This window comes from Grampus griseus (genome assembly GCF_964374135.1).
Source record: "Grampus griseus genome assembly, chromosome: 16".
Lineage (NCBI taxonomy): Eukaryota > Metazoa > Chordata > Mammalia > Artiodactyla > Delphinidae > Grampus > Grampus griseus.
Genome location: NC_139010.1, coordinates 8668447 through 8684082, shown reverse-complemented (window position 1 = coordinate 8684082; position 15636 = coordinate 8668447). Strand labels below are relative to the sequence as shown.

Here is a 15636-nt window from a genome sequence, read left to right as displayed (position 1 = left end):
CAAGACGTGAAGGAATAAGGTTTTATCACTCTAGTCTCTATTCCCTTAAAGAACCAATTTGTACGCTGTGGGCCAGTTGTTCTCAAAGCGCGGTCCCCGAATCAGGAGCGTCAGCATCTCATAGGAACTTCTAAGAAATACGCATTCTCAGGCCCCAGCCCAGACCTGCTGAATCTGAAACTCTGTGGATGAGGCCCAGCGATCTGCATTTTTATGAACCCTGCAGAGATTCTGATGCACCCTCAAATTTGAGAGTCGCTGCAGTTGGCTAAAGCTATAGCCCCGAAGGCCTGACAGGCAGAGTTTCGAGCTTGCCAGGGCTGAGCGCCATGGTCACAAGGATGGAGATGGTGCCTTTCTCCGAGCCAGCCGTGCCAGTGCTCAAGGTGACCAGCACCCACTGCAGAGCCCCAGGGAAGTTTCTACTGTTTGGATACATGACGTAGGGACATGCATTAACAACAGCCTATCAAGCAGGAAAAATTGGGGAAGTATCTTGTAAGGCCTTTTCTGCCCTATTGAGTGTTTAAGTCAGCAAAATAATTAAGCGTTCCTCTTTTGCTAGAAAATTCAGTTGATAACTTGACTTCAGTTAATGTATGACAAAATAAAGCAAAGTAATATGCTAGTAACCTAAGAAGAATACTGGTAATAATTAATAGCCTAAACCTTTCAGCATGAAGTGGCAGACACTGTTAATAAGCATTTTACATATATTCTAATTTAATTCCCACAGTAACCCTGTGAAATAGAGTCCTCCCTCTTCTTTTTATAATGAGGCTAAAGTACAAAGAGGTTAAGCGACTTGCCGAAGATCTCATGGATGCGCTTCAAAAATATTTATTGAGTGTTAGCTCGTTCTGGGTTCTGGGATTCAAATTCAGTCCAACTGACTCCAGAGGCATGCCTTTAACCATATAAGGTAATAGTGCATATACATTTTTAAACTCATACCGATTATTTTCTGCAGGTAAATGTGGAATGTATTTTGTGGAAGATAACGCTTCTGACACAGTTGAAAGTTCCGTGAGTAGAGGCTTAAGTTTGCATTTGTATGAATCTAGACAAATTCCCAAAATGTATAAATTTAATACAACCAGAGAGCTTGTAGAAAGAACTGTTAGAGTTCATTAATTGTCGCACTCTGTGTAAATTTGTCTGAATTCCAATTTTTTTTTAAAGATAATTTTAAAAAGAAGACCATGCCATCCCCTCTGGCTCATGGTCTGACTCGCAGAGCCCTGAGTATTATGAGTCATATTCTGAAGTGCTCCTGTTATTTCTGTGTATGTCCACTCGATTTCTCACTACTGTCCTCAGTAGCAACAAATTCCCTGCCACTCCCAGTTTCCTATCATGTACATTTGCCTTCAAAAAGAAAGAAAAATATTGTCTAATTGAATAACTTAAGTAATCCTGATATTCACATAGCTTAGTAGTCATGATTTTTTTTCTTCTGGAAATGCTGATATCAATCAAAAAATAACAAAAAAGACTCAATTCACATTTTTGTACAGAAAAGCATTTTATCTATTTGAATTCATTTACATGCCATTAAAATATTGTTTTGAGAGCCCTGTAACAGGAGAAGTAAGGCTCTTTGTTTCAGAACTTCTAAAGCTACAAACTGCTAAGGATGTAAGTAAATAAGATTATGTATGGTTTTATGGTGAATACATATTTGATTCAAAGAAATCAATGAGTGAAAACATAAAATTTGGTTGTAAAGCAAATCATGTTAAAAAATAATTAATTTAATATAGCCCCCGAAAATTGAGTAGGCATTATTTCATCATTCATATAGGAATTACTACAGTATTTATCCCAGCTAGTAAAAATATAGTTATGTTATTTTTCAAGATGCATCTTTTCAGCAACCAAAGAATTTAATAGTTGATACATGAACCAGCTTTTTTTCTGGATCCAAAAGGTTACATATTCCACCTTTAAAACTCGAAAAAGACCCTTGCTTTTTTTTTTTTTTTTAGACCCTTGCTTTTTAATAGATTGAAGCCGCCTTCTTTTCTCTGTCCTTTTGTAGCATTTTTTTCTTACTTCCTGTATGACATTTGCTATCTTGCCTTTTAAAAGTGGGTGCAAATATCTCATCCCCCCTTTTTATCATACATAGATTTATTTTATGCAGAGCACTTAGCAGAGCACCTTGCCTGTAGATGCTTAATTAATGTTTATTAACTTGAATTCATGTTGAATGTCAAAGCTAAACAGGGAGAATTTTGGTTTTAAGAATGAGAATATTACGTGTTCGTTAAAATATTTTATTTTCTTTGTAATATATTTCCTGTCTCTACTTCTAGAAATGGGTTGGGACCCAGTACAGTAGTAAAGCACACATAGAGCAGGCCAAAGTGTCACTTCCTCCTTACAGCTGTTTTTCAAATTTCTCTTTATTTTTGACTCCTGGAGATTTCATTTCCCTTACTTTCTTGCAAGCTCAACTATACATGTAAAAGAATATTTGCTTAGTAAAAGAAATCGGTCTGAGAGGTCTACATACTGTATGATTCCAACCATATGACATTCTGGAAAAAGGAAAACAGTGGAGACAATAAAAAGATCAGTGGCTGCCAGATGGAACAGAAGGGAATTTTAGGGCAGTGAGACTAGTCTGTATGATACTGTAATGGTGGATACATGTCATTAAACATTTGTCAAAACCCATTGAACTATACAACACCAAGATTAAACTATGGACTTTAGTTAAGAATAACCTATTCAATAGTGGCTCATCAGTTGTAGCACATGCACCACGTGAGAACAAGGTGTTCACAGTAGGGAAACTGAGTGCGGGGAAGCATGGAGCGCCATGCTACTGCTCGATTCTATAAACCTAAAACTGCTCTAAAAAATACAGCCTACTAAAAAAGTTTAAACGAAGTCTATTTAAATTCTTTTCCTTAGATTTTTTAATCCAGCATTTTGAAGGGTTTAGTAGTGGGAGGATTTTCAGAGAATCTTACCTGCCATTTTGCCACAAAAGGAAGACTTTCTATTGCATTTTGATAGTTTTTAACAATCTAAAATTATGTAGAGCAAATTACTTTCATGTTATTTCCTTTGTCTTTAGAGCCTTCAGGGAGAATTGGAACCAGCATCATTTTCCTGGACATATGAAGAAATTAAAGAAGTTCACAAGCGTTGGTGGCAATTGAGAGATAATGCAGTAGAAATCTTTTTAACAAATGGCAGAACACTCCTGTTGGCATTTGATAACACCAAGGTAGATTTGCCTTTATTAATACATATACTTTTTCAAAGCGATCATGGATCAATGTAACTACACTCATACTGATTAAATGAAGTTTTAACTTATTTAAACTTTGTTTCTGAAATTAAATAAAAATTGCCTTGTTTCTTAGTACTGATTAAATACTTAGTTATATTAGGATTACTTTTGTCCTCCAAAACTGTATTAAATTCTCATTCCCCAGAGTGACAGTATCTGTAAAAGGCAAATGAACGAATGTATAACCAACCTGTAAGTAGTTTAACCTTGATAGTAGATTCCATTTTTGACGAACCCTTTTCTGACCGCCACATCCTTTCAGCTACTATGTGTCTGCTAGCCTTTATAGGAAACCTCTTGGAAGAAACTGTGAATGCTTGCTGCTTCCAATTCCTCCCCTCCGGTTCTCTTTGGAAACGCTCCAGTCAGATCTTCGTCTCAGCACTCCTCCTGTAACTTCTCTGGTTAGCATCACCAGTGACCTCCGTGTTGCTAAACCCTATGGTCATATTTCTTAGTCTTCATCTTACTTGACTCCTCAGCAGCCTTTGACACAGCTGATCATTCTCTCTTTCTTTAAAGAAAGGGAAAAAAAAAAAAAACCTTCCTCACTGGTCTTCTGAGTTATCACTTTCTTAGTTCTCCTTTTAGCTCACCAGCCATTCCTCCTCAGTCTTGTTTGCAGATGCTTCCTCTGGGCATCTTGGCACTCACTCTTCATTTTATTTTTTATTTTTTAAATTTTTTGGCCGCAGTGCACGGTTCTCAGGATCTTAGTTCCTGGACCAGGGATTGAACATCCAGGAATTGAATCCAGGCCATGGCAGTGAAAGCGCCGAGTCCTACGCTGGAACGCTAGGGAATTCCCAGGGTTCACCCTCCAGACCTCTTCTCTTCTCATCCCATCTTGTGACTTTAAATACTATCTGTGTTATAATGACTTATAGATTTATATCACCACCCAAACCTCTTCCCTGGATGCCCACTCAAATATTTAAGTTTCTACTTGGCATCTCCACTTGGAAGTCTAATTGGCATCTCAAATTTTACACAGACAAAACTGAACTTCTAATCTCCCCCGCAAAATCTCTTTGCAGTTTTCCCCATCTCAGTAAATGGTGACTCCAGTGTTTCTGATTGGCCAGGTCAGAAACCTGGGGATTATCCTCGACTCCTCTTATTCTTTCATCTACTACATCTACTCTATCAGTAAGTTCTGTTAGCTCACCCCTCAGAATACATCCAGAATCTGACTGCTTCCACTGCTACCATCCTGGTCCAAGCCAGTCATCTCTTGCATAAATCATTACACTAGCCTCCTAACTGGCCTCCCTGCTTCCATACTCCCTCTTCTTTCAGACTGCTCTCAACACAGCAGCTAAAGTGTGTCAGGTCGTGCCATTCCTCTGCTCAAAACCCTCCGACCACTTTCTGTGTCACTCTATTAAAGGCAGAGACCTTATAGTGTTGAATAATCTGGCCCTTCCTTATCTCTCTGACCTTATCTTCTACCATTCTATCCTTCACTCTCTCTAATCCATCTGTGGAGACCCTGTTTGCCTTGACTATAGCAGACACACTGATGCCTCAGGGCCTTGGCACTTACTGCTCCCTAGAATGCTGCCTGGAATGCTTTTCCTCTTAGAACTACATTACTGACTCCCTTACTTTTTTCAGGTTCCCTGGTCAAATGTCTTCTTATCAGAGAGACTTCCCTGATTACTCTAAATAAAACAGCAACCCTTGCCTCACTGCCACCCCCAAGCATCCCTTATCTCCTTTGCTTTGCTCTATTTTTTTCACAGCACTTAAAAGCATCCAACAGTGTCTCCCCAGTAGACTGTAAGGACTTTGTTTTGTTAAGTGCTTCAGCTTTAGCACCTTAAACGTGCTGGTATATAGGTGCTCAATATTTGTTGAATGAATAAATGTTTCCTTTTTCTTGCTGAGGTTAGTATGCAAACTGTCATAAATTCTTTTCCACCAACCTTAGCTTCAGCAGTAGGCAACCTTCAGATTTATTTATTTTTTATTTTTATTGGAGTATAGTTGCTTTACAATGTTGTGTTAGTTTCTGCTGTACAGCAAAGTGAATCAGCTATATGTATACCTATATCCACTCTTTTTTGGATTTCCTTCCATTTAGGTCACCACAGAGCACTGAGTAAGGTTCCCTGTGCTATACTGTAGGTTCTCATTTGTTATCTTTTTTTTTTTTTTGCGGTACGCGGGCCTCTCACTGTTGTGGCCTCTCCCGCTGCGGAGCACAGGCTCTGGATGCGCAGGCTCAGCGGCCATGGCTCACAGGCCCAGCCGCTCCGTGGCATGTGGGATCTTCCCAGACCAGGGCACGAACCTGCGTCCCCTGCATCGGCAGGCAGACTCTCAACCACTGCCACCAGGGAAGCCCTAGTTATCTATTTTATACATAGTATCAATTGTGTTTATATGTCAATCCCAATCTCCCAGTTCATCCCACCCCGACCCTTCCCCCTTGGTATCCGTACGTTTGTTCTCTACGTCTGTGTCTCTATTTCTGCTTTGTAAATAAGATCTTCTATACCAGTTTTTTCAGATTCCATATATATGCATTAATATATGATATTTGGGGCTTCGCTGGTGGCGCAGTGGTTGAGAGTCCGCCTGCCGATGCCAGGGACACGGGTTCGTGCCCTGGTCCGGGAAGATCCCACATGTCGTGGAGCGGCTGGGCCTGTGAGCCATGGCCGCTGAGCCTGCGCGTCCGGAGCCTGTGCTCCACAGCGGGAGAGGCCACAACAGTGAGAGGCCCGCGTACCGCAAAAAAAAAAAAAAAAAATATATATATATATATATATGTATGTATATGATATTTGTTTTTCTCTTTCTGGCTTACTTCACTCTGTATGACAGTCTCTAGGTCCATCCACGTCTCTACAAATGACCCAATTTTGTTCCTTTTTTATGGCTGAGTAATATTCCATTGTATATATGTACCGCATCTTCTTTATCCATTCTTCTTTTGATGGACATGTAGGCTGCTTTCCTGCCCTGGCTATTGTAAATAGTGCTGCAGTGAACATTGGGGTGCATGTGTCTTTTTGAATTATGGTTTTCTCTGGGTATATGTCCAGTAGTGGGATTGCTGGGTCACATGGTAGTTCTATTTTTAGTTTTTTAGGGAACCTCCATATTGTAACCTTCAGATTTAGAATATAAGTTTAGTTTTTGTTTTTGCCTTGAACCGATTCTTTTTTTTAAATTATCATAAAAATACATAACATAAAAGTTGCCATCTTAACCATTTTCAAGCGTACAGTTCAGTTGTGTTAAGTATATTCACATTGTTGTGAAACAGACCTTCAGGTTTAGGTTCTTAAACACCCTGTAATCTTGCCTATTCCATAACCAAGATCATTCTTCTCATTCACTTTTAGTCTCATCTTTGATTATCCACATCTGTGGCTCACCTTCCTATGCGTAAAGCATATACACATTTAAGAGGGGTAATTCAAATTTGTTTTTAGCAAAGTCCTGGCTCGTCTGTTTTTTTCCATTTATTATGAATTATCATTTAATTGCTTTAGAAGAAATCAGAATACCTTTTTTCTGTGACAGAACTTTTGTGCCTCTCTAAAAAAAGAGTTTATATACTAGTTTTCAATCAGTAGTGAAAATCAAGTATTCTGTTTTACATAGGATAGTTTATTTCATTCTCAGGAAATAAATATTATTACCCTCATATTACAGGTATGATAACTGTAACACAAAGAGTTTAAGCAAGAAAAAAGACCAGTTCTGTCTGTCAGAAAACTATGCTCTTTCTACTGCATCATGTTGCATTTATTTAGGTGAAGACTCTTCATTTTCCTTTATTGATTTTTTTTCTTAGGGTCTGTATATAATTGACTTTTCTATACAGACTTCTTAGTTTCTTACTGATTTCTCCAGCTGCAAAACATAGTGGTTAAGAGCCACAAGTGAATGAATATTAAAAAAAAAAAGAAATAGACTCATAGATATGGAGAACAAACTAGTGGTACCAGTGGGGAGAGAGAAGGAGGAGGAGCAAGATAAGGGGAGAGGATTAAGAGGTACAAACTATTATGTACAAAATAAATAAGTTACAAGGGTATATGGTACAGCACAAGGAATGAAACCAACATTTTATAACAACTTTAAATGGAGTATAATTTATAAAAAAATTGAATCACTATGTTGTACACCTAAAACTAATATAATATTGTTAATCAACTATACTTCAATAAATAAATAAATAGCCCAACCTTTGGAGGAAGACGTGGATTTGAATCTCAGTTCCCCACCAGTCAATGTTATTGGGCAAAAAGTATTTTCTTGGAGGACTTGAGCTTAGTAACATGCCTATAATATCATGGATTCTTTGGAGGAAAATGTCAAGCCTAAAAATAAAATCTGGGTTTTTTCTCTCCTTCCCTTATAGGTTCGTGATGATGTGTACCACAATATACTAACAAATAACCTCCCTAATCTTCTGGAATATGGCAATATCACCGCTCTGACAAATTTATGGTATACTGGACAAATTACTAATTTTGAATATTTGACTCACTTAAACAAACATGCCGGCCGATCCTTTAATGATCTCATGCAGTATCCAGTGTTCCCGTTTATCCTAGCTGACTACGTTAGTGAGACCCTTGACCTCAGCGATCCATCAGTGTACAGGTAACTAAAGACATCATCACCTTTTGGCTTTGTCAATATGATGTATTTATTTTACTGAAGTTCTTATTGTGAGAATTTTCAAATATGCACAAAAATAGAATGAATGTATAATGAGCCCCATATGACCATGACCCCAGCTCAACAATTACCAAGATTTTTGCCAAACTTATGTCATCTTTTTTTTTCTTCTTAAGATGTGCCCACAAATCTTTTATGTCATTCATATGATCTTTAGTACACATCTCTTAAGAAAAAAGGGGGACATTTTCTTTCATAGCCTCAGTGCTGTTATCATATCTAAGAAAATCAACAGTAATTTCATGGTCTCATCTAACATCCAGTCCATTTTCCAATGTCCCCTGAGTATATCAGAGGTGTCTTTCTATAGCTGATTTGTTTGAGTCAGGCCCACTGTCACCTTTGGTTGCTTTGTGTCTAAAGACATAACATCTAGAACAGCCCTATTTTTGTGTATGTATTTTTCTCTTTCTTTCTTCCTAACATTGACTTGTTTTTAAAACAAAAATAAGTCATTTATCTTGTAGGATGTCCCCCATTCCACATTAGCATTTAGGTTTTTCCTCTAGCCTCTGTACTTCCTAGAGACTGCAAATTACTTCTAAAGCCTTGCTTAGATGCAGATTCAACATTTTTTGGCAAGAATCCTCTAGAGGAGGTGGTGTGGACTTTATATTGCCCCATATCAGGAGGCCTGTGATATCCCACTCTAAGGATGCTTAGGCTGGTCCGTGGGTCCAGCCTCCCGTTGAACTTGTTTCTTTCATTGATGATTATTGTTCAAGTCTATTATTTCACTAGGGGTTATAGAATGGTGATTTCCTGTTCTCTCATTTCTTCAGCATTTATTAGTAGAAAACATACAAGATGAGCCCAGGATATTTTGTTGTGTCAGAGAGCAAGGAAATTACTATAGGCTTGTCAGAAGGACTCGGGAGCCATATTTGCACACACATGTTCATTGCAGCTTTATTCGCAGTGGCCAGGAGGTGGAGGCAGCCCAGGTGTCTGTCTGTGGATCAATGGATGGGGAAAATGAGGTGCATACATACAGAGGAATATTATTCAGCCTTAAGAAGGAGGGAAGTCTTGTCACATGATGAGCCCTGGGGACGTTGTGCTAAATGGAATGAGCCAGCCACAGAAGACAAACACTGTGTGATTCCTCTTCATGAGTTGTCTAGGGCAGTCAACTCAGAGACAGAGAGTGGAATGATGGGTGTGGGGGACAGGAGAAGAGGGGGGTGGATATAGGGGGTTGTTGCTCAGCAGGTGTAGAGTTTCAGCTTTACAAAATGAAAAAGTTTTAGAGACCTATTGCACAACGGTGTTGATACTGTTAACACCACTGAACTAGGTACTTGAGGATGGTTAGGATGGTAAGTTTTGTGATGTGCGTTTTTTTACCACAGTTACAAAAAAATAAAACACTCAGGAGCCAACTTGAAGTGGCTCCTACTGCCAAAGATAGGACAACCTGGGCATCAGAAACAATAATGACTACAGTTGCTTGAACACATTTGAATTTAAAAAATACTTAAGTTAACAATGACACTTCTTAAAGGCCCCCAAAACAAAGCAAAACTAAACTCACTGGTCACTGTTTGGGTAGGGCATCAATTCCTTGCTTTTGAAATTTGACAACTAAGGAAAAGAATTAAGCTTTTATCCTGCCTTTCCTGAATGAGTTGCCTTTTAGAGTAACCACATAGCCCTAGTTGATGAGGGAATATTCTGTTTCTTTAGTTTTAAATAACATTCTCTGGCTAGGATCAAAAAGTCAAGAAATAACAACTGTTGGCAAGGATACAGAGAAAAGAGACCCTGTGCACTGTTGGTGGGAATGTAAATTGGTGCAGCCACTGTGGAGAACAATATGGAGGTTCCTTAAAAAACTAAAAATAGATCTGTCATATGATCCAGCCATTCTACTTCTGGGTATTTATCAAGAGGAAATGAAAGCACTAACTTGAAAAGATATCTGCACCCCCATGTTCACTGCAGCATTATTTATAGTAGCCAAGATACGGAAACAACCTAAGTGTCCATCTGTGGATGAATGGATAAATAAAATGTCACACACACATAATGGAATACTATTTATCCATAAAAGAGAATGAAATCTTGTGACAGCATGGATGGACCTTGAGGGCATTATGCTAAGGAAACAAGTCAGTCAAAGACAAATAGCATACAAATAAGTATGATCTCACTTGTATGTGGAATCTAAAAATAAAAACAAAACAAAAACAGAACAAACAGAAAACCTCATTGATGCAGAGAACAGATCAGTGGTTGCCAGAAGCATTGGGGGGTGGTGGTGGGATTGTGGCAAAATGGGTGAAGGGAGTCAAAAGGTACAGGCTGCCAGTTATGAAATGAGCCCTGGGATGCAACGCACAGCACGATGACCTTAGCTAATAACACTGCATTACATGCTTGAAAGTTGCTGAGAGAGTAAATCTTAAAAGTTCTCAGCACAACAAAAAAGAATCCTGTAACTACGTGTGGTGATGGCTGCTACCTAGACTTACTGTGCTTATCATTCTGTAATATCGAATATACAAATATCAAATCATTATGTTGGACACCCGAAACTAATATAGTGTTATATGTCCATTACACTTCAATTAAAAAATTATCTATGTAGTTTAAAGAAGAATTGACTGCCAATATACTACTTAGTGTATTAGAATATTTTAATTATAACTGCTAAATAGTAGGCCTAGTTCAGACAGCTTTCAAGAAATCAGATTCAATTTAATTTTTGTCAATTTAAAAAAGAGCAAATGGCACATTATTTATCTTTTAGACATTTTTATACACTGCTAATGTACATTTAAATTTTTACACTACTGAGGACTTCCCTGGTAGTGCAGTGGTTAAGAATCCACCTGCCAATGCAGGGGACATGGGTTCGAGCCCTGGTCCAGGAAGATCCCACATGCTGTGGAGCAGCTAAGCCCGTGTGCCACAACTACTGAGCCTGCTCTCTAGAGCCCGCGAGGCACAACTACTGAAGCCCGCACGCCTAGAGCCCATGCTCCGCAACAAGAGAAGCCACTGCAATGAGAAGCCAGCACACCGCAGCAAAGAGTAGCCCCAGCTCAACGCAACTAGAGAAAGCCCGTGCGCGCACAGCAACAGACCCAACGCAGCCAAAAATAAATAAATAAATTTATATTTTAAAAAAAAAGAATGATATTGTAGAAATGTATATTATGGAGGAGGGGGAGATTTTTATTTAAATGTAATTATACATACACAAATAAGGAGAGAGTATCTGGAAAGGCATGTACCCTTCCAGATATATTGTGAGTAATAGTATTGTGGTTGATTTTTGGTTTATTCTATTCACTCATCAGTAACTTCTGATTTTCCAACCACAACAGTCTTACCTGTGTTCAAAAAAACTACTTACACTGTTTAGAAAACAATTGCATGCATGGCAGGATCTCAAACATGATTTCTCCTATATTGAGGTGAATTTGTATCTATGCTATAAAACTGTCTTTACTTTTTAACAAAGTTTTTAGGATTATCAGAGTCTCAAAAATGAAATGAATGTGTTTGCTATCACTAATTTTAATATCCCTAGGAAATAATTTTCCCCAAAAAATAGATAAATCAGCCTCTGGCTAAGCAGACCTGGTTTGACTTAACTGAAACTTGAGCAAATCTTGATGTTGATCTAGTTGTGGTGCCAGATGTTGAAACTCCAGGTGGTCCCATCCTGGTGCCAGACCAGATGGCACCTCAGCCAGAGCAGCCTCTGCCCTTCCTCGTTGCATCTTGTTCTCTTGCTCTTTCATGGGCCTCACACAGATGCTGCTTGACTCCGTAGCTTGTGAAAGTGGAGACTGATCCTAGAGTTCTCTTCCCTCCCTGATACAGTGTGAACACCAGCACAGACATGCATACGCGTGCACACGTTTGCTACACTGTGCACATGGTGTCAGTCACTGTCCCCGAATTAGATAACAAAATGTTTATGTCAGTACTCGCACTCCAGATCTCAGGGTGGTCATTTTAAGCATGTGTTGTTTCTTCAGTTTTCACTAACTTAGTAATTACATAACATCTCCTCATGATCATATCTCCTGTCCAAACTGCCCTTCACTCTTCCTTGCTGAGCTGGGTGTAGCATCTGGAAATGGGGGCAGGAACTTCCAGGGCTTGGTAGGAATCAGCTGCCGTGAGCAGCATCCGTTATGATTTGGAGGAAGTAGAGGAACCAGAGAAGGGAGGGAGAACAGCAGCTCTTCTTGTGTAGGTTATTCGTTAAGTCAGGATTTCCTAATAATGGTATGCATCTGTTTAGAAAAATTCTATCTTCATAGGTTATGAAATCATAATTGTGACTTAATTGCAAAGCAACATGTGTAAGCACTAAACCAAGGGCTGAGTATTTTGTTGACCACTTATTTACTTGTAAACATCTAAGGCAGCTTAAACCTGACAGTATCAGCATACTTCGATGTTTTCCATCATCTCTTCCTTTGTAGAAATCTCTCCAAGCCCATAGCCGTGCAGTACAAAGAAAAAGAAGATCGTTACGTGGACACATACAAGGTAGGTTTAGTTTTTCCTCATGTATTTTGATAAGTAAAAACTGGATTTTTGTTTTACAGACTGTTTTACCTAATTTTAAACGTATAGTATTGATTTTTCTGTTTTCCACTTCCTTGTGCTTTGATTGACAGACAACTGGAAATCACTATGTGATTTTAAATATTATTCTCTGTCTTAATTCTCTGAAAACATTTTGCCCAGAAAAAGAAATGCACTTACTGTTACATAAATTGGAAGCTCATAATCCATTGTAATGTTCAAATATATAAATAATTATATTCCTTACAAAAATCACAAAGATTTCCAGGGACCTGCTATTTGTATCCCCTAGTGTTATATATAATAATATCAATATATTTATAATGTACTATAGTCCCTTATTATTCATCTCAGCAAATTCTGCACAGGTTTATTAACAAAAAATACTGGATTGTAAAGTTTAAAAATAGAAATTAATTACCCATTTCTGTGAAATTAATATTAATGGAATCCTGCTGGAGATTTTAAAAATCCCATTAGTCATATGTTACATTCTTCACAACAGTATCAAGATAGGAGCAGCTGAAGCAGTTTTCTCATATTCACCATGTTATCTTATGTCAAAGTTCCAGAAAGGTCCATCCAAGCGTCTTACAACTGTCACTGCCTGATGCTTCTGCAGCTAAAAATGCAGCAGTGCTATGGCAATCAAAGAGAAGTGACTCCAGAAAATTCACTGTCACCTGACTCTGTTATTAGAGACAGAAGCTACAGGAGATGAGAATAGTGACAGATGTTAAAGATTTGATTGAGCTTCTTACTTTATGATGGGAAGACAGGAGTAGTTGAAAAGTCACCACTGTCTTTGTTATTTCTGTGTAACTCCACTGCAAGACAGCTATAAAATGTTATATTAAAGAATTCCAATAATATGATACAGGTTTTACATTTCTATTGCAGTTCCTCTGATAGAGAAGCATTTCTCTAAAGAATGTAGCATTACAGCTTGAAACCCTCTTAAGACGCAGACATCTCTAGTGAGAGTGGCAGCACTTATTTACTGAGCCCTTGATCAGTTGAGATATATTAGATATATATTATCTAAACTGATATTATTATCAGTTTAGATTTATGTATTAGTTGGGAGCCAGAGGGCTGGGAGGTGGGGTACAGAACAGGTGGGTTCTCTATGAGCAAATGAGAGGGTAAACGTGCACGCAGTGCATGGTCAGGCCTTAGTGGGGCACCAGACCCCCGGACACTCAGGAGGGCTATGGGCAAGCCATGGAGAATGGCGTCTAATGGGCAGCAGAGAAGGATGGGAAAGAAGACAAGTGAGGCAGCTCCAGCTCTGCCTGGAGCTCACTGTCACGAGTTCTGGTCCCTGTGTCCTTCAGTACCTGGAGGAGGAGTACCGCAAAGGAGCCCGGGAAGACGACCCGATGCCCCCAGTGCAGCCCTACCACTACGGTTCCCACTACTCCAACAGCGGCACCGTGCTCCACTTCCTGGTCAGGATGCCTCCTTTCACAAAGATGTTTTTAGCCTATCAAGGTAAGGGTTGTTTCATAACTACCTCAAAGGTCAGATTGGTCATCGGGGATAAAACACTTGTCTGACGTCCTGAGAACGTACTGAAACTAATCAAACCATAGGAAAAAGAATTCTATATATTCCCACAACAAAATTCTCTTCAAGAAACCAGCAGTGGTACTAGGAGGATGCGGAATTCGCGTCTCCGCACAACTAGGGCACCTACCAGGCCCCAGTGGGGGACTGCGGACACCTAAGGGGACGCGAGGAACCCCCAGTGACCGGGTAGGATGCGGGGCATGGGGGGAGTGAAGGGGGAGAAGTGGAGGCGGGACGGGACTGGCGCCCCTGAGGGGAAGGGATTTCAGGCCAGAAGGGGGAAATTGGGGAACCATTGGGAGGGCAGAGGATCAAAAGGGACCGTGGCCAGGTTTCCCCTGCCCACTTGGGCCCCCAGGAACCTGCTGAGATCCCCGGACCTGATCCTCTGCCCACCGAGGCCCCCTCCAGCTGCGCGGGTCCTGAGGGAGTGGAAGGTGGGGAAGTGGGAGCAAAAGTAAAGCCCAGACCTCCAGGACCGGCATCCCTGAAGGGTGGCTGGGGGAGAGAAGGAGTTCCTACACCCGGCAGGACCCACCCACGGTTAGGCGTCCAGTGGTGACGGGGGAGGCCCTGGGGGAGATGGTGGGGGAGGGGCACAAAGGAATGGAGGGGAACGGGGCCAGCGCTTTCCCTGTCCACTTAGGCACCAGGGAACGTGTTGGGCTCCAGGGCCTAATCCTCTGCCCTCGGAGCCTCCCTCCTGCCGTGCAGAGCCCAAGCCCCGCCCCATCCCCCTACCCGGGGCCCCACCTCTACACGCAGAAACCCCCTCTGAAACCCCCTCCAACGAGCTGGGCCTAAACCCCACCCACACACCCTCAGGCAGGGCCCTGCCTCCAAACTCCGGAACTGTACACTCCAGAGACCCTCCTTTCGAGGTGCTGCCTCTCCCCTTCCATGCAGGTCCTAAGCAAAGGCCCTGCCCCACGCTGAAATGTCACCCCCCCACCCGCCTAGGTCCCGGTCCACCCTAAAGCCTGCCCCTGCCTAAGTTCCATCCCCCACCTAAACCCCACCCCTATAGCCAAAGCTTTTTTTTTTCTTTTTTCCTCTTTTAGATTGGAGTTCTGTTCTGTTGATTAATTGTTGTTGATTCTTTTGTATTTTTATTTTTCCTAATAAATCTTTTAGTTTTCTAATTTTATTTTATTCTTTATATTTTGTTATCATTCTCTCTTTTTAGCTTATTCCCCCCGCTTTTTTTTTTTTTTTTTTTTTTTTTTTTTTTGCGGTACGCGGGCCTCTCACTGTTGTGGCTTCTCCCGTTGCGGAGCACAGGCTCCGGACGCGCAGGCCCAGTGGCCATGGCTCAGGAGCCCCCCGCTCCGCGGTATGTGGGATCTTCCCGGACAAGGGCACGAACCGGCGTCCCCTGCATCGGCAGGCAGACTCTCAACCACTGTGCCACCAGGGTAGCCCCCCCCCCGCTTTTTTTCTTTTGTTTTTATTTTGCCTTGTTGCAGTTGTTTCAATTATAGTTTTATTTTTCCTAATATATT

The 15636-nt window shown here is 40.6% G+C and overlaps 1 protein-coding gene across 1 annotated transcript in view; it reads left to right on the top strand.

The window, feature by feature from the left end:
• The window catches only part of LYST (lysosomal trafficking regulator), a 176772-nt gene that overhangs the window by 117984 nt on the left and 43152 nt on the right, over nucleotides 1-15636 (top strand). Inside the window, exons 38-42 of the mRNA XM_082674283.1 lie at nucleotides 971-1026; nucleotides 3089-3241; nucleotides 7689-7933; nucleotides 12457-12523; nucleotides 13900-14056. Of these exons, the coding sequence (XP_082530409.1) occupies nucleotides 971-1026; nucleotides 3089-3241; nucleotides 7689-7933; nucleotides 12457-12523; nucleotides 13900-14056 (678 nt within the window). The remainder of the gene's footprint in view (nucleotides 1-970; nucleotides 1027-3088; nucleotides 3242-7688; nucleotides 7934-12456; nucleotides 12524-13899; nucleotides 14057-15636) is intronic.